The sequence below is a fragment of the Natrix helvetica genome (genome assembly GCF_964273705.1).
Source record: "Natrix helvetica genome assembly, chromosome: 4".
Taxonomy (NCBI): Eukaryota; Metazoa; Chordata; class Lepidosauria; order Squamata; family Natricidae; genus Natrix; species Natrix helvetica.
The window spans coordinates 20,314,771-20,341,360 of record NC_138550.1 but is presented as its reverse complement, the minus strand read 5'-3'; the positions used below and the strand labels follow the sequence as shown (position 1 = coordinate 20,341,360).

Below are 26,590 nucleotides of genomic sequence, written 5' to 3'. Positions count from 1 at the left end.
AAGAGACACATGAATGAAAATGCAAAAATTCTCAGCCCAAGATTTTCAGATTTGTTCTTCTACCCTCTCTAACTATACAGTTAGTTCAAAACAGTAGTGAAATTCATTTTTTTTAAACTACCGGTTCTGTGGGCGTGGCTTGGTGGGCGTGGTGTGGCTTGGTGGGCGTGGCAGGGGAAGGCTACTGCAAAATCTCCATTCCCACCCTATTCCAGGGGAATGATACTGCAAAATCCCCACCCCACTCTGGAGCCTGCCAGATGTGGCATTTGCCGGTTCTCCGAACTACTCAAAACTTCCGCTACCGGTTCTCCACAACATGTCAGAATATGCTGGATTTCACCCCTGGTTCAAAATATGTATCTGTACAATTGCAAAGTATTAAGTGTTTCAGGCTTTCCTTGATAATAAATAGCAGATGCAGAAAGGAATGGAAAAGGTGACTGTTCCAGTTTCCCACAAATCAGTTTAGTATCTGTCATTTTGTGTTTAAATGAAAGGCTCTCCTGCAATCAAAGATGATGGAACCCAGAACTATCCTGGATCGGTTTCTTTGTCTCCTGTCCCTTATTTTCCACAATGTCCCAGTAGAGGCAACACTGATTGGGACAGTACATCTCGTGTTTCTTCTCCTGCCGACCAAAGAGATTATTTACAAAATTTCAATCATAACCAAATATTGAAGAAAAGTCATACTGCGGACCCATTTTATAAGAAGCAGCCTTTAGACATTTCTTTGAAAGGAAACAATGAATTGAAACTTGAAGACCAAAAGACTATTTCAGGTAAAGCAAACCTGTATCCTAATCAAAAATACATGTATATCTAACATTGGCCAACCTAGAGTTATTGATATAATATATGTAATGATACAGAAATTTGTTCACCATTGGAGATTATGATTTTCTCTCTTACCGGAAAATACTAGTGTTTCCTCGATCTTGCAAAAAATGGAAAATTTTCTAGGTTTTGCATTGAGAGTTCGGTGATAATCTTTTCTTTATTTCAGAATCTGTACAAATTTCAGCATAAGGAAATAGCTTCCATATCTTTCTCTATATTGGTTGGAGCTAGATGGAGAGATATGGTGAGCTTGGGGCCTCAGAGGTGTTCAGATTTACGATAATAATTCATTTAATCTTTTTTAGGAAATGTATTCCAAATCCTGAGGAGGATTTTCTAAAAACAAGCAATTAAGGCTACTCAGAATGTTATTTATTTTTATTGTTTTTTTCAACCCAAATTCATTTACTCTTTCTACCTTGGTAATCATTTGGGATGATTTTCTCATTAGTTGAATACATGAGAATTTGTATAGAAGATTCAATCTTCTATCCTCTATTCCACATCTTCAGAGACACGTGTCTTAGGAAGTCAGTGGATCTTCTATTTTACATAAATGACAGATTGGTTTTCTTAAAAAGAATTTCTGTAAAGTAATTCTATGTACTCAAAGGTTAACACGTAGATTAATTTCTGACTTTCATAATATAGATGAGAGAATTGGTCCAATTAAAAAAATCCAGAGTCTTTACCATGAGACAGAATCTCATATACTTGTATATTTTTTCTTTTCTTTTCATGGTCTGCATGTTACACTGTTAGATTGTAGGAGCAGACAAATTTCCTTTGTACTAATGTAAACCAAATTTAAAATCCTTTGGCTGCAGAGTACGGTGAAAATCTTTTGAGGTTGTGCATTGCTCTGTACTTCAAAGGTGAGAAAATCCAACATGTATTAACAAGTTTTTTGACTGTTCTCTGAGGATTTGGAAATATTGGAGAAAAAATAGTTCTGGCCATGGTGCTTTCCCCCAAAACTTTGCAGAGCTATCCAGTAATGTGTGGAGACAAAGATCTTATTCCAGAAAATATTTTAAAACAGTAACTGTCATGAATGAACTTTAATTGGCTCCTAAGTGGTGAAATGGGGGAGGATGTGTTAAAAATAAAATCTATAATAGGATAGACTCACGACCACTAATAGACTTGAAAATCTTATGTTAGAACCTTCAGAGTCTTCTAAAAGTCTAATACCCGAAATATATAAAATACTGTTAGTAGTGGTTAGACATTTCTCAAAGAAACATGGGAATCAGATTTAAGAATCAATACCATAGAGTAGACACATAGTAGAACTCTATGTTATGTTCTAGATCAGCAAAAATCAGAGAACACTGTTTAAATATTATTATATCTCCATAGAATTTTTAAAAATAATTGGGAGAGGTTCAAATACATTTTGGAAATTTGGTAAAACAAAAGGTACCTATACGCATGTGTGGTGGACCTTGAGGTTGTACAAAGATTCTCGACAGAAGTGATCCGAGGGATTAACAGCATGGGTATTGGAAAATTTAGTTATGCTCCCAAGATACGTTTACTGTCTTTATTTAGGGAGATAACTCATACAATGGAAAACATAACTGTTCAATATATGATGATTGATATGATTCAATATAGGCAAGTGCAGCTATAGCATAATAATGGAAAAATACAGAGCCTCCATTATTAGATTTTTCATATGAAAAGTTGATGTATAAAAGATGGCAGATGCTGTGATATACTAGAAAAGTTACCTTTGATTTAGTTGGGGAAATAATTATTCTTTTTGCAAAATCTAATAGTCCAAATTATTTTTGTTTACCCCAGTTTATTGAAAAAAATATTTTTAGAGTCTTTGTTTCTTTTTCTTTCCTCCCTGTGATCATGTTAGTGTCAGCGTTCCAAATATCATGCAGAATTAAATCAGAGTCCAAGGCAGAGCTATCCTTAAAGTTCCAATTTAATAAGACAGACATGTGGAATCCCAAATCTAAAAGCTTCCTGGGATTCCACCCAGTTGAAAGTTCATGACCTTATCCCCATACCCATAAATCCATCACATGGTCCAATCTTCTTCGGCCACGCTGGCATCTCCACCCAGCTGGTTCCGGTCAGGTGCAGAGGTGTGGAGACAAAAGATGACCTTGGGCTTCTAGAAAAGAATGACAACAACACATTCCACAATCCTACTCCTTTCTATTCCCCCTCCCAATTACTACACTAATGAAACAGCATAATGAAATAATAGAGAGTGTGGCAGGCCAAAGATCCTGAAAAGGAATATAACTGCAGTCCTGACAGATTCTTGGGGATTGTCTGGGCAAGCCTGCACAATTTCCTTGCAAAGGTTTTTCAGAAATGGCTTGACCAAGGTCATGTAATGGCTTGACCAAGGTCATGTATGTGCCTAAGACAGTTTCTAGCCTGATGCCTTAACCGCTACACCAAATAAATACATTCTGCTATGATATTTTAAAATTTTAAATCCTGCCATTTTCCCTCTGAACTGAATATTCTCAATGGATATTTTATTATCTATTGCTAAGTTGTATGTCCCTCACCTTGTTTCTGTGGTTACATTTCTTTTTTAAGGAAAATAAAGTAAATTTTAACAAAAGCTAGCAGAGAGAAAAATCAAGATCTTGGCTAGAATGGCAACCTCACTGCTTTATTGACAAAGATTGCACAAGAAATATTTTTGTGCATAAAGAGGCAGTGGGGAATAGCTTTGCATGACTTTTACTTTTGAAGGCAAAACTAAACAATCTCCAGAACCAAGTCTGCAAGGAAATACAGAAGGAGACAGTGATTCTGAAGATCAAAGGAATACGGAGGCCTCTAAAAATCTGACTGCGGGGAAGTGTTCAGAAGCTGTTAATGAAGAAGAAAGGTAAAAGAAGTAAAAGTGCAGTATTATAAATGCTGACAAAAAAGGTAAAAGCAATTAAGCGTATTAATTTGGATTATATTCATCTTAGTTAAAGCTGAAAGAATGGCAGTAGCAAAATTATTTGCCTGGAAGACGATTCCAGTGGAGCCAACTGCAGAAATCCCAAAGGTGCTTTTCAAAAGGCAGCTGGACTTTTTTTTTTTTTTGGGGGGGGGTTGCTGAAAATGTTTCACTTCTCATCCAAGAAGCTTCTTCAGTTCTGACTGAACGATGGGGAATGGAAGGATTTGTATTCCTTAGCAGTCACCTAGTCATTAGCAGTGTGAAGGTTGGTCATTAGTTCTCTGAGAATCGTTGACTACAACACAGCCCTTTCAGCAGCCCCAAGAAGGTCCCATTTGCCCTCTGATGCAGGTGATCCTGAGGGTACAGATAGCATATACAAATAGCTTCAACAAATCTCAGAGAACTAACAATTAACCTTCAGAGTGCTAATGACCAGATGACTACTAAGAATGTCAACCTTTCTATTCCCCACCATTCAGCCAGAACAGAGAAAGCTGCTTGGATGAGAAGCAAAATATTTTCAAGGAAAAAAAAATAGGGCAAGTCCAGTTGCCTTTTGAAAAGCAATTTTTTGGGACAACCATGACCTGGATGATTCAGAATCTCCTTAGATACCTGCAGGAATATAAAACTTTTAGAAAGCCGAATGTTAGAAGGATCCCCTTATTAAAATTTGGTCTATAAAAATGTTGGGGAGAAATCGAATGCTATTACTAAAAAGCTCAGTACTACTATTTTGAATATTTCCCAGGTGACTCCAAAATCCTTACATCCACTTTGAAATTTCAAACCATCAGGATAGTAAATATCCGGGCAAGAATAGTCTCCCTGTGCATTTTTTTCATTAAAATAAATCATGTAGTAGATGCCTATTGTAGGAGGTGGCCAACGTAACACCAAGTTTTAAAAAGAGAGCAAGAAGGATCTAAATATTATTAGTTATTATTTAATATATTAACATGCCATTTCTTATGCCTCAGAATTTCAAAGCAATTTACAATCAAAACAGCAATAACGATGGCCTTGTACAACATCATTGTTTCTCTGGATAAGTAACTCATTGCTTCAGTAGGTAGCACATGGTCAAGGGCTCCACTCAGTAATCTGGCTACTGCAGGTTGCAATTGCAGTTGCAGTCTCTGAACCAAGCATAAGGTAGCTCCTCATAAAGCATACGGTACCAGTCCAAATATGAAGTGGCCAGCACATGAACAATTGTAACTAGGCTGCATTTGTCCAGGGAAGAGCAGAGTTAGTATACCAATCACAGTTGGTGTGTTAAATCTATTTCTGATGGAAAGGTTGAACTAATAGTAGATCTGTAGTAGAGGGAAATAATAGCATCATATGAATGACAAAAGGTGAAAATGTATTAAAATGCAATAGCTTTGGGTATAGAATCCAATCTAAATTGGTCATTAAACTTTACATTTGATCCTGATTGGATCCTGCCACATGTATATTTGCTTTTATTCATGAGTATTGAGTACATTAGGACAGTGTTGCAGGATTTAACAATTTTAATTCTTTTAATTAACAAATTACAACAGGAAAAATATACAAAATTATTTTGTTCTGTTTTGATTCTCTTGAAACAGGCCTATTGCTGCTAGTATGCAAGAGAGAAAGCAAACATTTGAAGAATTTCTAGAAGAGCAGATACGGTTGGAAGAACAGAGGTTGAATGAAAAAACAAACCTCAAGGTTAATAGTTACAGTATACAAAATGTGCCTGTTTCATAATGTGATTTTTTTTTATGTAGGTGTTGTACAGTTTGTAGAAAATCTGGAATCTGAACAGATTATTTTCATATAATTTCTTACATATATATGCATTGCTTTTTTTTTAGGTTGCTGAAAAAACAGCGTTCCAGAAACCAGTTTCAAAGCAGCCATTTTTAAAACGAGGCGAAGGCTTAAATAGATATACCAATGCCAAATATAAAGTAGCTAAACAAAAAGAAAGTAAGACAATTCTACAGCCCGATCCCTTCGAAATTAAAAATACAGTTAAAGCAGACAAACTGCAGCTTCATCGGAAAACTGCCTCTTCAAATAAAATTTCTGACAACTTTGTGCCTAAACTTGTAAATCAGAATATTAAAACGAAAACAAATTTGTCTTTTTCTGCTCGAAAGACAACAAGACTCAGAAATTGCACTGGAAAAGGTATTTCTTCATCTGCAAGGCAAAACACGAATGAAATGAAACCGGAAGTACTGAGAAACTCTCTAAGACCAGAAATAAATGGAGAAAAAGAAAAGAATGAAGAAAACGTAAGGCCACTTGCAAAGCTGCATGAAATTGATGCCAAATTACCAGCAGGAAAAGAAGCACCGTCAGAAATAACTGAATTTCTTATAAATCCACCTGAAAGAGACCAAGAGCTGTCTTTTGAACTTTCTTTCCAAAAGAAGTTGGGAAATTGGGAAGCCGAAAAAGAAAAAGAAAAAAAGGAATTGGATGAATTTTTGTTTTTGGAGCAGGCTGCTGATGAAGTATCTTTTGCCAGTAACTCTTCACTCGTAATAAGGATCTTGGATCAAGGCCAACAAATTTCCTCAGGGCATAGACTGTCTTCAACGCCGATTAAACCAAGGTTGCCGGAGCAGCAGATGGATGTGCTAAACGTCACAGCGGCAGCTAACCTGAACGGCAAAAATTGGGTTTCCCAAGCATCTAACCAGGAAAGCCACAAGGATAATTCCCAGGTACCAGAACCATTCATGTTTCATAGAAGTTCAGTTGATTATGAAACTCTTCAAACTTCTTCCTCGGCTGAATGTCAAGATTCTGAATTAGATGAAGAAAACTCTGATGAAAGCAGTGAGATGACTTCTGAAAGTGAAGAAGACTTTGAGATTACCATAAAACCTGCAAGCGAGGGAGCTGAGAAGATGACTTTGAAAACCCAAAATGACTGTCCTGAATTTTCAGAGTACAGAGAACAAGTGGAGAGCGCAGAGAGCACAAAAAGTCCTGATTCAATGGAAAAGGACGGTGGCCAGACTAATGAGCTACGTAGAGATGCTGCCTATCCAAGTGTGTTCTGTAGGGACAGGAATAAATTTGAGTTTGATGATGAAATCTCATGGACTGACTTTGAGAATAGCAATCTGTGTACACACATTCCAGATGGGGATATGCTCTCTAATGTGCCTCTGACTCCTGATTGTTCTAAGACACCTTTTCCTGATAAAGTAATAAAGAGGAAGATTGCCATGGTGAAGAAAGGAGATGCTTTGCTGAAACAAAATATGACTGTTAATGAGGAAGCTGAGCCTCCTACATCAGATCTGATGCTAAAACTCTTTCCTTCCCTAAAACCTAAACCGAAGGCAGATGGACAATCAAGGCATGAGAGCAAATCGAACACGACTCAGGAAGAATCGAGTGGTAAGGGAGAGAGAAAAATCAGTTGCTGTATGTAAGAATTAGCCCTATATCATTTTATAAAAAATATCCCCTATATGTATGATCTTTTTATATGGCAAGTAGATTCATTGCACTGTAAACCACTGTTAAGAGCCAAAAATTACTTAATAATTAAATTAATTATTAATTTAGAAAGCATTGTTTTCAAATTGTGCAGCAGTTATAAGGCATATAGAGGCTTCAGGGATCTATTTGATGCATATTTAGCAGTCTGTCATGAATGGTTTTAATTAAAACTAGACAATCCGTGACCCCTTAGGAAGGTCATCCTTTTAGCCATTTCCTTAGCACAGGGGTGTCCAAACTTGGCAACTTTAAGACTTGTGTCTTAAAGTCTTAAAGTTGCCAAGTTTGGACACCCCTGCCTTAGCAGATTGCTTAGTGACAGAACTTCAAATGTTCTAACTTCACTGTAAAATTCAGAAATGTATCTGCCTTGAAAATAGCCCATGATGAACCGTATAGTGCAGGAGTGTCAAAATGGATTTCTTCGAGGTCTGGATCAGCATTGTAGTTCTCCTCCGTGGTCCAACCGGGGGTGGGGAGATGGGACTGGGTGCCCCATATTTTGGCCTGGATGGCCTCCTGCAACACTTTGCCAGTCAAAACGTGGCATGGGGAGGCAGCCATTTTGGCTGTCAGAGGCCCCACGGGCCAGTCCTTTCCTGTTTCCAACCCAGCCTCGTGGGCCAGAATTAAGCACCCTGCGGGCTGGATCCCACCCACGGACCTTGAGTTTTTTACCCCTGGTATAGTGCAATCAAAGATCAGCACAGGAAATGTTTTGTGACATTTTGTATTATGTCACCAACTGTTTCATGATAAGATATCAGAAGATGTTATATGAAATTTGCCCAATTTCAATTCCATGAAAGTCATGGTTCCTGGACTTTGGACACGTATACTGTAATTCAGCCCATTAGTACCCTGGTACAAAAATGGTCATCCTATGATTTATCACTTTGTCCAGTTCAAGAAAAGAATAGGATATAATTCTTTATTGGCGAAGTGTGATCGGATGCATAAGGAATTTGCCTCTGGTGCATAGGCTCTCTGCGTAAATACAAGCGACAAGTGATCAGTTATGGCAACTATAGCTTTTGTACTAAGTAGATTCTTGTGTCTTTCCTTTATGGCTTCGGGGCCAAGTTCTCAATGGTGCAGAAAAATTACAGATTGAAATGTGTCATTATGATTATTGCAGGGGTGTCCACACTTGGCAACTTTAAGACTTGTGGACTTCAACTCCCAGAATTCCCCAGCCAGCTCTGCTGGCTGGGGAATTCTGGGAGTTGAAGTTCACAAGTCTTAAAGTTGCCAAGTGTGGACACCCCTGGATATTGTCTCTTATCTCTTGAGCATCATTCATTTTTGAACAAGTTTGTGATCTGTGAATGACATGATCTGTTGGAGCCATTTTATATTTTCATGTTATTTTCTATAAGAAGTCAATTCTTTGACTCATAAAGAGGGAAGCAGTTACCAAAATAAATAGCCAACAAAAGTGGTATACAAAGAAGAGAAAATGGAGAGGGGACAGAACAGCTGTCTTCAGAGATCTGAATGATGTTTACATTGTTCCGACTTATTTCATCTCTCCAGAAGGTAAGAGAAGAACTAGTGAGGTGAATCTTGAAAAGACCAAATCCACATTGAACTTTAGGGGAAAAAAACTATCAGTAATAGTTCTCAATCATCTTTGGAATAGGTTAGTGAAAAAAAACCCCTTCACTGGAGGTTTTCAGAGGCTGGATAATGATCTAGTGAAGATGGGATAGTGAGTCCTGCAGTGCATAGGGGCATGGACTTCATGACCTGTTAGAACTGTGATGGCGAACCTATGGCAAACGTGCAAAGCCCTAGGTATGAATCCCATTTTAAGATGAGTAGATGAGATTTGATACATATTCAAAAGTTGTATATAATTTGTTCTTATTTAGGGGAGAGTGTGCGTTCACAGCTCTTGAAAGAGAAGCTTGTTGAATTGGAAATGGAAATTGAAAGGTTCAGGACTGAAAATGCGTCCCTATCAAAACTTAGAGAAGAGCATGAAACTGCCCTGGAAAATATTAGGTAATGTAAGTTCTGTCTCAACAGGCTAAATGATCTAAATTACGTTTCTCCCTGTAGTCTTTTCTTCCTTTATTCCACATCTATGCAGAGATGATTTAGTTACGTATGCTCCTATTGTACAAGAGACTTTGGGCTCCTCATTTACTCCAAATACATTAACAGGCAGGGTTGTATTTTATTTTATTTATTTCTCTGGAACACTATATGTCAAAATTTAGTCATTGTTTCCATGCCTTGTCAAAGTATGTAACTTTTTCCAGATTTAAAAATAATATAATTAATGTATGAATTTATTATTCAAATGTTATAAGGGCCTTTTCTAAATAAATGATACATTAGCACAGTATCCAATGATCAGTTATTTTTTTTACTTTGAACAATTGTTGATTTAGCAAGGAGAATTATAAATATAAATTCTCTTTTGTTTATTTTTCCAGCCAACAATCTATTCTGAAAATATCTCAAGCCTATTATTATAAATAAATGTAAAGGATTTTCTAAAAATCTTTGAAGAGTTCAGCTTCAGTGCACATCCTTTTTTAAAATATATATATATGGTCCAATGTTTCCAAATTACATTGTGATATCTGATGTTAGTGTGATAAATATTTTTGCAATTTTTGTTCTATAAACCTTCAGGAAAGAAAAATCTGCCTTTGAACACCATAAAACACAAGAGCTTGCTCGGATAGAAGAACTTAAAAAAGAAGAAGCACGGAAATTGCAGAAAGAACGTAAAGTTTTTGAGAAGTATGCACAGGCTGCTAGAGCCATTCCAGATAAAAAAGAACGTGATGAAATTCAGGTATGAATGCAACATAGATGATCAACCTAAGTGAAGGAAGTGAATAATGGGTGTTTCAGCCTAACAACAGAAATTAAAGCATCAGATAAATTTGAGGGGAGTTGACATTTTTTCACAAGAGCAAATATGACCATAATATCAAAGAGATTCATTTTTTTACACCATGGTGACCAGAACGCTGCATCAAGAATTGAAAAGATTCCCTTCATTTCTCTGTTCAAACCTTTTTCCTGTGAAACAACTAGTTTGCTAATGAAAACAATTGCTTTGCACTAGATACTCCTATATATTCCACATGTGAAGGTTTTAGGAGAAAACATTTATTTATTTACTAATAAATAACTCAAGGCAGCAAACACATGTAACACACCTTTCTCCTTTTATTTTCCCTACAACAAAAACCCAGTGAGGTGGATTGGGCTAACAGAGTGACTGGCCCAAAGTCATCTAGCTGGCTTTCATGGCTAAGACAGGACTTGAACTCACAATCTCCTGTTTTCTAGCCTGGTGCCTTAACCTCTAGACCAGCGATGACGAACCTTTTTTGGCTCGCGTGCCACAAGTGGGGGGAGAGCAGGGGGGTCGTGTGCGGGCGTGCCGCACCCATAATGCAGTGCGCAACCCCCCAGTGCACATGCGCGCACAACAGGCGTGACCCCCCCCATTTTTACATGCTTTTTTCACCCTCCCCAGGCTCCAGAGGCTTTATAGGAGCCTGGGGAGGGCGAAAAGAGCCTCCCCTGCCCCCCCCCCCCCGGAGGCCCTCCGGAGGCTTCAGGGACCATCTGGAGGCTTCTGGTTTGCTCAGAGGGTCGTTTTAAGCGTTCCGAAGGCTTTAGGGACGGTCCGGAGGCTTCCCTGACGACTTCGGACCGTTTAAAACGACCCTCCGAGCAAACCGGAAGTCACTTCCGGTTTGTTCGGAGGGTCGTTTTGAGCACTCCGAAGGCTTTAGGGACCGTCCGGACGGTCCCTGAAGCCTCCGGGGGGGGGGGGAGGCTCTTTTTGCCCTCCCCAGGCTCCTATAAAGCCTCTGGAGCCTGGGGAGGGCGAAAAATTGCTTTTAAAAATGGTGAACTCAGCTAGCCAGCGCGCGCATGCACGCTGGCCAGCTGACAGGGCAGCGCCTCGCGTGCCCTCACAAATGGCTCCGCGTGCCACAGGTTTGCCATCACTGCTCTAGACCAAATTGTCTGGTTCAATAAGCTTGGCTGTGAAACCATTGCTATGCGATACTGAACTGTTTCTTCTTAGTCTTTGGAAACAGAGCACATCCTACTTCAATTGCAGCTAAAATCCCTTCATCCAATAATTATAATCATGGATGGTTGTGGGACCTTCCTCGCAGCCATGCTACTGCGCATTTCTCCAGTCCTTGAGTCAACAGAGAAGCAGGTGGCATAACTTGTCCTGTTTTGATAGCTGGCCTTTAATCTGCCTCAGCAATGAGGGCTGGCAGGTTTAATTCAGATAGAATTTAAGGGCAATTAATTGGCCAGTTCCCCTATCTTTATTTCTTCTCTTGGGCAGTGTCACTAACTGGCAGAAAAAAACCACCAGCAGTTCTGTCCAGCGGTGGGAGAGGCTTAGTTGATGTGGATGGGTACCTAAAAAGATGGCATGTGTCAAGTTGCCTAGGGGAAGAGTTGCTGGTATAGGGACATTAATAATAACCAGTCAGATTGGTTCACCAGTTTTCTGAAAAACAGGCAGTGTCAAAATATAGACACATGACAGCTTGCCTGACTTATCCAGAGTGCTCTCATTTCATCCTGGGTCTGTTGCCAGCAGAGCTGTTTGGACATCAGTTTGTGTTCCTTTCACGTGGGCCAAAGGGGGAAATTGGCACTGACTTTCACCCAGCTCCCACTTCACAATGAAGGCCGGAAAGGAGCAGCAGCATTGGCAATGAGTTAGCCGTACCTCATGGAGGTTTTCCAGGGCACGCGCGAAATGGGACGTTTGTCCCATCCTCAGTAATAAAACAGTACAGTTCAGCAAAAGCAATCATTTTATGTAGATGGAAAGAAACAATAAACATATTTTGGGTGTTGAAAAGAATGGATTCCAGATATGTGTTACCGTTTTTTGAAATGTTTATAGTCTAAAAAGGAAAAGATGAAGGAGTGTGTTTCTGTATACTCTAGATTTAACAAATTGAATTAATTATTACATTATTACTTAAGTCTTGTTGTTTCAATTATGTTTAACTTATTTTAATCCCTGTAAAAATCCTTTGTAGTGTTTACTAAATAATGAGAGAGAGAGAGAGAGAGAGAGAGAGAGAGAGAGAGAGAGAGAGAGAGAGAATACACACACACACACACACACAAATGTAGGAAGCTTGGCCAAACTGAATTACGGGAGAATCAATAGCATATCTCTGGTAAATTTATTTTTAGTCCTTTTTTTTCAAAACAGGTGTATTGATCTTGAAAAAGATCCTTGAACCCATTTAATACCAGAAAGCTGACATGCCCACGAATATATTAAGGATGGCATATAAATAGTACTTTGTGAAGACATGATGCAGATAAATACCCTGCAGAAACCAGTGTCCGCTCTCTTCTGCATCACAAATTAAATGACCATGGCAGGCAGTACTTGGTGAATGAGCTGAGAGCAGCTGGCTAACAGGAAATTGGCAAATGTCACTTCCTGGTTGTCTTATCACTGAGACCACAATGGAAGCATTATAAATTGTTTCTAAGGCAGCATTTGCCTTGGGAGACAGTGATTTCGCATCATACAGCAAAGTAAAATTTACCACTTTTTAAAGATTGCTTCAGTTGTTGCTTATAGAAGTGATTGTATCTCTTGCACAATTATGCTTTGCAGCTTATTCCCCAGTTGGAGTGCTGTTCTATTCCAATAGGACTTGCTGTGAGCACCTCCTAATATATCCTTTCTGCAATTTTTTCTCTTCATTCTCACAATCTATGAAGGGGGAACCCAATTGTTGTGTTAAAAGTGAGGAGCACAGGTTAATAAAAAGCGAGCAGAAAAATTCCAATATCTCAGGGGTTGCCACAAAGAAGAGGGAGTCAAACTATTCTCCAAGACACCTGAGGGTAGAACAAGAAGCAATGGGTGGAAACTAATCAAGGAGAGAAGCAACTTAGAACTGAGGAGAAATTTCCTGACAGAACAATTAATCAGTGGAAGAGCTTGCCTCCAGAAGTTGTGAATGCCCCAACACTGGAAGTCTTTAAGATGATATTGGATAGCCATCTGTCTGAAACGGTATCAGGTAGGGGGTTGGACTAGAAGACCTCCAAGGTCCCTTCCAACTCTTGCTATTGTATTGCAAAGTATAAAAGGAGTCTTTTGGGGAAAAGTACATTATTCATCTCTGAAGTGAATGAACGTACTTCTAATATTGTTTTGATTTTCTGCTACGGAAAGATGTTCATGTGTCTTTTTTCTTAAGGCTTTGAAGCAACAAATAGCAACGCTGCAGGAAGATGTAAAAAAGAGAGAAACAAAATGGTCAGCAACTCATACTCGTCTGAGGGATCAGATTGAAGCCTTAACGAAGGAGAATGCACAGCTGCGAGAAGAAATCAAAATCATGGAAAGATTCCGTTTGGAGGCCTGGAAGAGAAAAGAAGCCCCCACCAAGAAAAAGAAAACGAGTAATTCTGGTTCCTCAGACAAGCATGAATCTACTGTGAGTTTCTTCTTTTGGGGAAAATTTTTTTCAGAAAACTAGAGACACAAAGATTTTGCACTGCTTCAAAAGCAGCCTGCAATGTTTTCCAGACCTGAGAGAATTTATTTGGAGTTCCACTGCATGTATCAAATGACGGAGAAAACAGGATTCAGAGCTACTTGGGACTCTTATTTTCCATTTTCTAAAAAAAACAGGGCTTCACGAATTCTTCCCAACTCTGAGTTTGAAGAGATAGGTCCATTGAGTCATAGACAGCTTTCCTTCATAGGAACAGGTGAAATGGAGAATAAACACTTACCTAAAAAAGTGACAGGTATTTTACATTTCAACACATGGTTTTTCCAGACAGCTGTTTCATTAAAAGCATCTGTTTTGCTCTATTTGTTCTGAAAACCTTGTTGCATTTGGGTCTATTTCACTATTCAGGGAACCCTGAGTAAAGTACAGTGGTACCTTGGTGCTCAACTGCTTTGAAACTCATCAATTTGGTACTCATGTTGATATGAAAATTTTGTCCGGTATTTTTTGTTTGGTACTCAGTGTAGCTATTGGTTGCATTATTCCTTATGGGAAAAATTTGTTCGGTACTCATCGTTTTTGGTACTCATCACACCTCCCAGAACCAATTAACAGAGAGTCCCGAGGTACACTATTTTGATAGCGTTAGGATATCTGAGGGATTGCCTCAGTAATTTCTGTCTGTCCAGTAACATAGACCGAGTCGAGATGCTCTGAATCCCATTGATTAAATCATGCCACCAATGGGACGCCAGTAGTGCGCCATTTCTTATACCAGTGATGGCTAACCTTTTTGTCGTGTGCTGAAAGCACGTGCGACACTGTACCCGCACCCACAATGCAATGTGTGTGTGACTCCCCCATGTGCCCTGCCCCCTGCACGTGTGTGACCCCCCACCGCGCTCCCCCGTGCATGTGCCCCCTTGCCCATTTTTGGCTTCCATGTTGGTGCAGGCTTTCCAGGTCCAAAACAGGGCACCAGGGGGGCCCAAAATGTGAACACCCCTGCGCATGCGTCCCCTCATGCATGTGCGCACACATCCCCTGCATGCGCCCTGAAGATCAGCTGGCTTGCGGGAGGCGCACACACATGCCCGGCGGAGCTGGGCTGTGGCAACAGCTGGCGTGCCCGCAGAGTGTGCTCTGCATGCCACCCATGGCACGCGTGCCATAGGTTCACCATCACTGTCTTATACAGTACCCATCCTGTAGAATAGCATTTTCCTAGAGATTTGCAGGCTCTCATCCTATAAGGGCACCACAAATCTTTAAAAATGTGGCTTTGCTTCCAGGATATTTATTCAGCCACTAGTGATCTGTATTGCGACACACTGCCAGGTACTGGGAGATTATTATTTTTTATCCAATGTTGTTTTTGTTATAGTACAGTATAAACTCCCTTTCAGTGTTCTGTGTAAATAGCTAGAAATATGAGCAATTTTGGTGATCACCTTGACCTTGAAGAAGTATGCAGGAAGAGCAGAACTGAAGTACAAAAATTGCAGCTTTAAAAAAAAATTCTAAAGTTTTTATTATTGTGTATTACTATAAAATTCAATACCTTGATTGCTTTTGTGACGTATACCAATGTGCATATTAATATTTACCATGTTGTTGGTTTGTGAATTTAAAAGATGACATAATTTGTTTCTTGAGGAATCTTAAGTTTTGGAATAGTAGACATTTGAAGAAATCTTTCCCTCCCCCCTTTTTTTGGTCTTTCTAGCATTTGCCAGCAGCATTGCCAAAGTCTCACAGTGGGTCTTCAATGAATCAAGTAGAAAAGAGCAATAAAATAAATGTCAAAAGTGATTTGCCATCAGAAGGTAAACTGATTAAAAATTGGATCTAGTAGCCAGAAGTGGCAGTTTATTATCCCTTCAGAATTTTGAATCTGTTAGAATGGATTTGTTTGTTTGCAAAGTATATGAAGCTGCAAGGTGTTTTCTTTCTTGGGCTAAAACAATCTTTTTTAAAAAAAAATCTATTTGATTTTAAATATGTTCATCCACATCACTGATCAGTTTTTAGTATTGTTCTATGTAAGTGGATTAATGTCATTGATAAGATTTGGCAAGGTTTATATTCCTATTTATTAATGAATCTATATTTGAATTAGGAAGCTTGTCGCCAAAATGTGAACCAGCAAAAGTATATGAAGCTGATTTGGACAAAAAGGTAATAACACCTGAAACACCCAAAACATTTATGGCAGTAAGTTTATTTTTTGTTGAAAGCAGGCGTGCTAGTATTTGATTCCTAAAATTGACCATATAATGACTATTACAATTATGGCAGTTATAGTTTAATGGTTTAAACAAAATATTTCTTTATGCCCACTATATGCATCTTTTAACCATGATGAAATTTGTAAAAAGTGTTCAGAGAAATATTGGTTGATACTTACATGATGTATAAAGATGTACTTTAGAAAACCCTAGTTTTTATTCTTAGAATATGAATAGGCAGAATTTATCTTCTGAACATCTCAGATGCAAGAAATTCAATTAACTAATTTTTATTCTGACATTTGATTTTCATGGTATGGAAGCCTGTTCTTTGGAAAATGAGGTCTCTTTGAAAACACAATTTTCTTGAGTGTTAACGTCTACAGCTACATGAAATACAGAATTCCTTGTCAATCTAAAAAACTCAGTATCATGAGGTATAATCTCTACAAAATCCATAGCAATATAGTTGCCTCTTTAAGAAGTTCCTATTGCTTTTGCCATTTTAGAATTTTCCTGCTGATGGAACTATTGAATCATCATCAGCGGTAACTTTTGATTCTTCAGAAAGTGAAGAAGAAGTTGAGAGAGAAGCCAGTCATCCTGATGGAAAAGTAAGTTCCTCTTATTCGCTATAACAAGATGCAGCGCTAAGGAACAATGAAGTACAGTGGGAATGTTTCCTTGTTCCATATTTGGATCTATAAAGAATGCTAATCTGGTAGATCTTTTAGATTTAGTCTAAAAGTGTGCTACATTATTTTGATTTTTTGAAATTCAAATTGAGAATGCACACAATACAGTTTTTGATATTAGCTCAAAGTGTACGAGTTTATTTACATGTTCTACTCAGTCTTGAAAATCTTCACAACATGGAATTTAAGTTTGAGCTATCTTGAACAGAATAAAGCAGACTGCCATTTTTCCAATCTTTAAAACTATTCCCATGCAATACCAAGTACATGGAACCTGCTCACATTTGGCCCCATTGTATAATTTTACAAGGAACAGATGCAGGACTAAATGTTGAACATTTGCAATTTAGCTCATTATTGTTCTTAAGATTCTGAAATGCATAAGCACGTATCTTTTTGTGTATATCCATGACAGGGGTAATATATAAGGTGGGCTACATTCTACTTGGAAATTATTACGAATCTTTTTATGTGTTCAGAAATACTGAAAATTTAAAAGGGTTGGAAAATGCAACCTAACGTGTGATCTGCTGTCCATACAAGCCCTAAAACTAAATAAAGAGAACCTGATTAAACAACTGAGTCAAAAACATTATACTTGTATACTTTATATGATTGTAAACCCCGTTGATCCTGTGGGGTAGGCAGCATCCAAATACTTACAATAAACAAGTAAATGCAATGATTTATAGGTCTTTTCCATTTCAAGAGATGATGTGTTTCCTATTCCAACTGCCAAACCAGCTTTAGACTATTCTTGCCATAGCCCCCATTTCTTATTTTAGGAGCTGCCGTGAGTATAAAAGCACTCCCAAATTGCATACCTCAGGGAGGAGACCATCTCATCTAGGAGTCGTCTATAGAGACAGGAACTTCATCTTGCTTCTTATACTTCATCACCTCCTTCACTCTTTCCTATTGTAGTTCTTCAGGATTTGGTTCAAAATTTGCACTGTATCTCCAGTTTGGAGATATATAGCTGGTTATCATAAGCAAACTGATGTCTCAACCCCAAATCTATGGACCACATCTCTCAACAAATTCATGTCATTGAAGAAAAGAGAGGACAATAGAGAGCTTGGGAACCTTGTCATCAATATATCCATAGTCCAACATTTCCTCCATTAATATCCACTGGAATTGCTCATTCAGGAAGGAGCAGAAGCATTGTAAAATAGTACCCTTGATTCGTAATCCTCCTAGATGGTCCAAAAGTGTGCCAGAATTGCTTTGAGTGCTGCCATGAGATCTAGCAAGATAAAGGTACAAACACCACATCCATCCAACATCCACTGTAGATCATCCACAAGACTAACCAGTGCTGTTTTTGACTCGTGACCTAGGCTGAACCATGACTGGAGGGGTCAGGATAGTAATACTTTATGTTGCAAAATCGTATCCATGATTTTTTGGAATTAAGGTGGAAACCCTGATCCTAATCAGATTAATTTCTTCAGGGGAGACAGACATTTGTTTTTCCAGGTCTTTGTTTTTAAATGTTGGGATTGTTCAGCATTTTGAATATTGTGTGACTTTACAAAAGTAAAGCTATATGGTGCTTCATTTAAACTTTCCCAGATTAGAATTATTAGTAGTGAAACCTTTTGCTTGCTTCCTTTTAGGTTGAAAAAGTGTTAAAAAATGGTTGCCATCTTATTATCTTCCCTAATGGCACAAGGAAAGAAGTAAGCTGGGATGGAAAGACTACAACTGTAACCTTTTTTAATGGGGATGTAAAACAAGTCCTGGACGATCAGAGAGTTGTATGTATCTATCATATGGCAGTCTTACATAATCAGAACTATGCACTAGCATTAACATTAACTTTAAAACTTTTCTCAACAGATATACTATTATGCGGATGCAAAAACTACACATACCACTTATCCGACAGGTTTAGAGGTTCTCCATTTCTCAAATGGACAGATAGGTAAGACGAGGGAGTGCTTGTATGCAGTTATCATGAATTCCATTTCTTTTGTACATACAATGTAAGAGAAATCTGATGTATGAATGTATTATTGCAGAAAAGCATTTTCCAGATGGAAAAAAAGAAATTATTTTCCCTGATCAAACCATTAAGAATGTATTCACAGATGGGCGAGAAGTAAACATTTTTCCTGATGGCACTATTGTCCACATGCAACAGTAAGGTTTTTACCCTGATACAATATAATTTTAGAGAAAGTTTGATCTAAATTCAATTGCAAACTTATGGTGGGGATATTATTAAGTCTGGTTTTTGGAGCAAACCAGGGTAAGTGCTGGGTGGGGGTAATAATCAATCAAATTCTACTGGTTGTCTTTCAGATGACCATTTGTTTTGAGTCCATGGTCATTTGCCCATATTGAAGAGTAAAAAGGGTGGAAGGAAGAGTTATGGCCAGAATTATGATTTATTCTAAATTTATCTTCCCAAATATTTTTGACAACTCCAGTATTAATAACTAGTTTCTTGGACTGATGGCAGTTGAGATGCAAACGGTTGAAAAAATTAGGCTGATTCTAGTCATTACAACTGAGCATAATAGACTTATAATGTGGCAAAATGAGAAAAGGGGAAAGCAAATTATATAGCCGGAAGATTATCAATAACAGAAACATAAAATAGTATTTGAGGTATGCACATTTTATGGAAAAGTACCTTGCATAGCAATTGAACCTCAAACAGTAACTAGGCCAAAATCATATTCTTTTTCCCAGTTCCTAATTTTTCTTTTCCGACAAATTTAATAAGACCAAGGTATTGGTATTTTTTTGTATTTTAATTCAGAGATGGAAGTAAGATTATAGAGTTCAGCAATGGTCAGCAAGAAGTTCATACAGCTGATTTCAAAAGACGTGAGTATCCTGATGGCACAATCAAAACTGTTTATGCTGATGGACATCAAGAGACTCAATATGCCTCTGGTAGACTAAGAGTTAAAAATAAGAATGGTGATGTTGTCATGGACACCCATCCCTGAACCTTGATGTTTTTCTGTATCCTAATATTTATCAACATTTACATTTGCAGTTACTTTTTCTAGATGTTCTCTTGTTTGCATAAAAATATAAAAGCTCTGTTTGTACACATGCAATAAACTTCTTAATAAATTATTTTTAAAACTCTTATGTCTAATGCTTATATATTAACATTGCTGTATACCTCATTAGGAATAAAACCGTTTTCTCGTTTTTAGAGACTAAACAATTTCTTTTTCTAAATAATTCATTTGAGTATTACATTTCACTTTTATTTTCAAACCATTTTTCTTGTATTAGCTACATACCCAGTTGTGTAACCCATGAATCTGATAAGTATTCATTCCATTTAAAAAATTTGGAGTACATGTCTTGAACCAAATTTGTGGCATTCCATTTGATATTTCACTCTAATTTTGTTAAAGAAGCTTTATGATCTTTTTTGAGATTAGTTTCAAGCCAATTTCCTAATAGACATGCCATTTAGCCAATAAATAATCAACCTGCTTATCATAACCTAATAGGCAACACTGTCAAATGTTTTGGTAAAATTAACCTCCACATTTCTGATAGGAAAGTTACTCAAAATAAGCACAACATGCACATTTTCAGCTTGTATTAATCAGTAAAATATTGGTGTGAATCACTGGAAGAAAAAACAACAACCCTGCAACTATGTGTAAAGAACTCTAAATTCCAAACCATATTATTAGATCACATCATCCCAATACAGTTTTTAAAATAATCTAATTAGAATGAAATTTAAGGAAAATTTATTATAAGATTAATCAATCTTAAACCTAGAAAAACAGTACCCGGATAGTTGAAAAAATTTCAACTATTGGCCAAAATTTTTGGAAGCTTACTATAAGGACATGGGTGCCAAATTATTTGCCAATAATATATTGCCAAATGTATTTGGTAGTCTGTAATAGCTTCTAAGACATGATATACTGGAGCTGATCTGCATTAAGGACGTAATTGGAAAATACTGGAACAGTAACAAAAGACTGCATAAAAATATAGGTCAAAACTTGCTAATAGTAATTAAAAATCTTGTAATAGTGATAGTAGGGAAATGATTTTGGAAAATGGTTTTACCAACATCTAAAAAGCCATTGTCATGGCTGCATCTCACCTATCCAAGCTTCATGAACTGACAGCCTGATGTTAGCGGCAGCGGACATGTAGCGATATGCAGAGCTGGGAACCAAGCACCTGTTTCCTGAACAATATACAAGCACCTGATTGGACATTTGCAGATAACCAGGAGATGGCTGGAGGGGGGGGGGGGGAAGAGAGAGCTTTCCTTTGTGTTGTTTGCCCAGGAAAACCTCAGATTCAGCTTACACTATTTCTGTAACCATTTAAGCTTCAGTAAATTATACTCCCAGCAAAACAAATGACCGGGAGTCTTTCTTTGCTAGATGGTTAAGTGGGATGGGTTGACAATCATTCTGTGGTTGGACAATTTACATTGATAGTCTTCAAACTTGGCAACTTAAGATCTGTAGACTTCAATTCCCAGAATTCTTACCCAGCATTTGAAGCAACAGTTTTTTGCTCTTGGGTCAGGAAGTTCCATGTTCAAAGCAGTTGAAACATTTTCCCTATCCCTACTTATTAAATAAAACATAAACTAATGTAAAGATATTTTGATGCAAATCCAACTATTTTTATTTAAACTATTAGTACTTGAACGTTAACAAAAAACACACACTTTTGTGTAGAATTCCCAGAATTTACAAAAAACTGTAACTCTTAAGGCAATTTTAATACAAAATCAGTTCTATTTTGTTTCTAATCGAGGTAGTCCACATCTGAAACAAACAAGAAACCAGTATCATTCTCATGTATCAACACCTGGGAATGTAAAAATAAATACCCACAAACTTTCAAGCAATCAACTTCTACATATTATTGCTATTGAGTCCTCTTATTACATTAACGATTGTAAAAAAAGAACCATTTGAATAATGCAGTTATTGTTCACTGCATAATTTTATAGGTGTATATAAAAGCTTTTACTGAACTTTCCTGTTTATTTTTTAATTCAGTTTTCTTTTCCGGTGCCTTTATTTTCTACCTTGGAGGCTACAATTTGGATAAAGGTGTTAGCACCTTCAGTTTAAATCCACCTCTGTATGTGGCTGATTTTATTATGTGAGTTAACAAGAAGAAAGTTGCAATTTTCTTTTATTTATTCCTAGAAATATTAGGGCTTACAGTTTAAAAACATTTTCTACAAGAATTCCAGTTTTTTAAAAAAATCACTAATCAAAATTAGTGGGATCCATTCATAAAGTTTTCATGTTCTAATTTTTTGCTAATTTTCAGCAAGATCAATAGTTTTTTTTAATGCTGGTAAAGACAGATATCAATACAGCTTGCTTACCTTTCATTGTGTCAGTTCTGCAAATCCCAATTCCACAAGCTTCATATGAAATAGATGTCCTTCTTCATATAAAAATACAATGTGCTCTGGTGAATGTGTCTTGGAAGCAAGGTTTTTCAAAAGACACAAATATAGTTTCAGAAGCAATATCAACATTTCCAATAAAAGTACAATGTAGGCAAGAAATCCCATTTTCCCCACCATCTAAATCTTGTCTGCAGCTACATGCTTTTGCACATGTTTGCTTGAATTTAGGGAGAATGATTTTTCCCCTATTGGCATAGCAAATAAACATCTTGATACCAAGTCTGGAAGATTGCAATGGCAGTTCAAGCCCTTTTGTGCTTTACCACAATACAGACACAGAAAACAGCAAACAATTAGAAAATAATAGATTTTGACTACCATACTATAAATTCAAAACACTTACGCCATCTTTCACAAAGATGAAAAAGAAACATTTGATGCTTTGAGTACAAATCCTACTTATCAAGGAGTCTGAATGTGGTCCTGGCTTTTAATTTCTTCCTTGATTTTATTTCTTCCAATCAGCTTCAATGGAGAGATTTATATATAGAAGGAATATATAGTTCCCGGATGAAAGTGAGATAAATTGAGAAGGATTTTTTAAAAAGGCTTACCACCGAAGAGGCACTGAGATTTTTGCTTTCAAAGCAGTTCATTGCAGCCCACAATGCATCCATGCTCCATTCTGGACAATAAGGAATTCTCTCTGTTGTGGAATCATGTAAAGCAGGTTTAAATCCAGCTAGTAACACTCTGAATGCTTGAGCGGGATACTGCATGAACTTACACGGAATCTGACGCAACCTGGAACACAGTTTGCAAGTCAAACTAGTTAAATCTAAAACAGGAACACTTATTGTAGCACAATATTTCTATTTATTGAATTATCAATCTTCATAAAGCGATGTGAAAAAAGAACATCTTTAGGTTTACCTGCTTATGGGCAATGTTTTAGTCGACCCATAGTCAACAAATTCCACAAGAACTGAAACAGGATTGAACTCAACAATAGAAATGAGTTTTGCTCGATACCACAACCCGTCACTATATTCTGCGAGGCAGGGCATGTCTACAAGGAAAGCATGCCATTCAGTTAGCTGGAATGTCTTTACACTGGTTATTCTGATGCGAGCAGGAGAAAGATGAAACGACAGGTAACTCAATAGCATGAAATTACAGGTAGCCCTCGAGTTACGACCATAATGGATCCCAAATTTTATGTCGCTAATTGTTAAGTGAGCTTGTCCCATTTTACAACTTTTCTTGCCACAGCTGTTAAGTGCATCGTTGCATTTGTTAAGTTAGTAACATGGGTGTTAAGTTGAATTTGGATTCCGCATTTTGACCTTGCTTGTCGGAAGGTCTCAAAAGCTGATTCGCATGACTCCGGGACACTGCAGCCGTCATAAATATGAACCACTTGCCTAGCACCTGAATTTTGATCATGTGACCATGAGGATGCTGCAATGGTCATAAGTGTGAAAAACGGTCATAAGCCACTTTTTCCCAGTCCCATTGTAACTTTGAAGTGTCAGTAAAGAACTATTGTAATTTGAGGACTACCTGTATTCAACTGAGATCCAGTTTTATTGATTCAGCAATTAATCAATGACTACTATTTTAAAGCAAATGAGTTTAAGGGGGGAAAAAATGAAGCCTTTCTGGACTCAGCTTCTCCAGCAAATGTTTACTACACATACTCTTGGAATGAAAAATTGATGCAGAGAACTGGGAGAGAAGACAGAGGAGTGAATGAATGCTTACTGGAGCTTGCTGGGGTTTAGCACTGAACTGTTGAAGAGTCAGAGATACCGGAATGCTCAGGGTCGCATTGCAAGTCCAAAAAGGAGACAATAAAAGGTAGTGAGGTGCTTCTGCTTTGGCTATAGTGGCTGGTTGCAAAAGGGGAAAGGTTGGGGGAGAAGGCAGCCGGGAGAACTAATGCTTGCAGGTACTGGGGGTCCCTCAATCTTCCCAGGGCATGGAATGCAACCCCAGAGCCATGCAGTTCTGTAAGTGTTTGCCATCCCACAAGGCAGGGGGCAAGGTGGCCAACAGGGAGCAAGGAGGAGTTGACGTGCCCTTGTAGTCTAAGCATGAGCAAGTGGCCAAGTCCTTGAATTTTAATCACATGACTGCAGGGGCACAGCAATGGCCATAACTTTGACCATATGCCATAAATCCATATTTTCAGCACCACTGTAACTTCCAAGTGGTCATTGAATGAATGGTTGTAAATCAAGATCTACTCGTAGTCCAAACAAGAAGGGACTAAAGCACAAGTGACTTGAGAAAAGTCCAAGAATGGGCACAAGTGGCACCCATGAACAACCTTTCCAAAGGCCCTCTTAGCCATGGATGCAATGTACTCTTTGGGGTAATATCAGTCAATTGGGCTGGTTCTGAAAGGAAACTGGACAATCTCATGGAGAATTGTGCTATCAATGGCTATTTGTATTAGAGGGCTGTTCACTAACTCCTGAATTCCAGGCACCAAGCCTATGTGATGATTTGCTGGGAAATGACAGTAGAGGAGGTTGTGAGTTTCCCTAATGTGAGTTTCTCCATTTGGCATGCCTCCATGTGGACAAAGTGGGCTTATGGCAAGATTCTTCTTCTATTTTTAAATGTGGAAGAAGTTCCTTGAAAAGGAGCTCATGCAAACTAGGACACATGATTCTCAGGCTTCTAAGCAAACAGGAGTTAGCCACCTTGAATACAACTGAAAATATTCAAAGCAGGCTATTACATATTTATTGTCTTAGGTTCTAAGTACTACACCTTTTTGAAAATCAGTTAGATGTGGAAGAGTCTCTATGTTCTGGTTATACTGAGCCAAGGCTTTCTCTAGAGTGTCAGAATCCAGGTTGCCCTCCATATCTCCCTCTTGGCTGGTGCTGTTTGAATGAACCATGGAAATGTACACCTAGGGTAGAGGAAAGTATCTGTATCAAAAGACTGTAAGATTAGAAATAAGTTTGTTCATGTAAAATCAAAGGGCGTTAGATATAATAATATATTGAGAGATAACCTTCCTGATTTTAACCAAAGGGGAGCAGTTTGATAAATAAGCCAAAAAGTAAATACTAAAACAGTACAGTGGCAACAGAGTTTATATTTTTTTAAAAACAAAAATCACATGCTGGCAAAAAAGGAATTTCTGAAGGCCTTCCTTCTCTGGAAAGCTCTATTTTGGAACCCCACTAAATCACACCCATGATTTGGGTTATGTATTTATGAATTAAATTCCTAGCATTCAATTTCATTAAGAGCAAAACACTCATTTTTCTTTATCAACTTATTAGCCGGGAAGAGATCAGGTTGCAACAATTTCCCATTACTGCATTACTTTTATTTTAGAAATCACTTTATTTTTTCATTTGTTGAGGGCGGTGATATGTTCAGTTTATTTCTAATACCGCTTCCCTGGCTGCTCATTTTCCAGACCATTGAGGAATGTACAGGGGTCTGTTAACATTTTACATCTGCCACTCTTAGTTGGGTGAAACACTGACTTTTTAAAAATAGGGGGGAGGGGAGAAGAGAGAAATATTACACTAGTGAATTTGAGCAAGAGAAATGTAATCTCTTGGGAGATTCTCTACAAAGAATAAGCTTTTCTCTCTCACTCACATTTCATTTCTCCTTGTGATATGCAACCATTAGAACCTGATGTGAAAAGAGGGGACATAGTTGCAGGTGTATCACTGCTCTATACACTTGAACTAAAATATGTTCAAGCTAATAAGGTGGTGGCAACTTACATTTTTAAAGGTTCTCTGGTACGTGCATTGAGGTCTCCTTAGGAGCACTTTTTCACTTCTAGAGTTGAGCAGTTTTACATTCCTTATTTGTGCTCTAGCATTCTTCCTCTAGACCAGGGAAAAAGCAGTGGGAGTGCGAGCAACTTCTGATTTCCTGGTAGTTTCCCCACTGAGCAGCCACAACTTCCCCAAATTTCATTCCCTTGGGAGGCCAATGGTTATTGTATTTTGTAAAGTAACTTGAGATAAATTGGTTCAAAAATTGTTGCCTTATGATGCACAAGGGCTTTAGTACTATATAGATCGTACACAAAATTCTCAATCTAAAATACAAAATTATTTCTCCACCTGAGTTAAGTTGCGCTATGTAGCTCAATTAAAAGCACCAATACAAACAAAATATTGAAATCATTTTTTTGTGAATGGAGGTAAACAAAACAGACTTGTTAATGATGGTGTTTGTTCAACATTTTTAATTAAGATACCTCATTCGGTGACACAATGTGTGTTACTTTCACTGGAAAGTGTTCTCCAAGGATAGGCAATGATGGAGATGTATACGGCGGCAAAAGAGGAGTCTTTAGTGCAATGTTCAGTAATCCCTAAAATAAGCAAATTATTAGAACACAATTTGCAAAACAACCCTAGAGAATGCCAAGGAGTGCTTCCGAAGGCACTGGGAACAACCTGTCCTGGAGACTATTCCCTACACATATTCACATATTATTTAGG

The 26,590-nt window shown here is 37.8% G+C and overlaps 2 protein-coding genes across 2 annotated transcripts in view; one reads left to right on the top strand and one right to left on the bottom strand.

Moving 5' to 3' along the window:
- CPAP (centrosome assembly and centriole elongation protein) overlaps positions 1 to 19,819 on the top strand; it is a 29,684-nt gene extending 9,865 nt beyond the window's left edge. Inside the window, exons 4-17 of the mRNA XM_081952684.1 lie at positions 501 to 785; positions 3,577 to 3,715; positions 5,380 to 5,485; positions 5,632 to 7,177; positions 9,157 to 9,289; positions 9,929 to 10,094; positions 13,525 to 13,764; positions 15,512 to 15,611; positions 15,905 to 15,963; positions 16,523 to 16,627; positions 18,331 to 18,471; positions 18,554 to 18,638; positions 18,736 to 18,856; positions 19,482 to 19,819. Of these exons, the coding sequence (XP_081808810.1) occupies positions 501 to 785; positions 3,577 to 3,715; positions 5,380 to 5,485; positions 5,632 to 7,177; positions 9,157 to 9,289; positions 9,929 to 10,094; positions 13,525 to 13,764; positions 15,512 to 15,611; positions 15,905 to 15,963; positions 16,523 to 16,627; positions 18,331 to 18,471; positions 18,554 to 18,638; positions 18,736 to 18,856; positions 19,482 to 19,674 (3,419 nt within the window). The 3' untranslated portion in view covers positions 19,675 to 19,819. The remainder of the gene's footprint in view (positions 1 to 500; positions 786 to 3,576; positions 3,716 to 5,379; positions 5,486 to 5,631; positions 7,178 to 9,156; positions 9,290 to 9,928; positions 10,095 to 13,524; positions 13,765 to 15,511; positions 15,612 to 15,904; positions 15,964 to 16,522; positions 16,628 to 18,330; positions 18,472 to 18,553; positions 18,639 to 18,735; positions 18,857 to 19,481) is intronic.
- A 1,506-nt stretch (positions 19,820 to 21,325) lies between these two features.
- Positions 21,326 to 26,590, bottom strand: part of RNF17 (ring finger protein 17) — a 54,912-nt gene continuing 49,647 nt past the window's right edge. Inside the window, exons 29-34 of the mRNA XM_081952457.1 lie at positions 26,344 to 26,460; positions 24,876 to 25,020; positions 23,028 to 23,163; positions 22,709 to 22,898; positions 22,068 to 22,166; positions 21,326 to 21,492 (exon numbers count right to left, since the gene is read on the bottom strand). Coding sequence (XP_081808583.1) covers positions 22,071 to 22,166; positions 22,709 to 22,898; positions 23,028 to 23,163; positions 24,876 to 25,020; positions 26,344 to 26,460 — 684 coding nt within the window. The 3' untranslated portion in view covers positions 21,326 to 21,492; positions 22,068 to 22,070. The remainder of the gene's footprint in view (positions 21,493 to 22,067; positions 22,167 to 22,708; positions 22,899 to 23,027; positions 23,164 to 24,875; positions 25,021 to 26,343; positions 26,461 to 26,590) is intronic.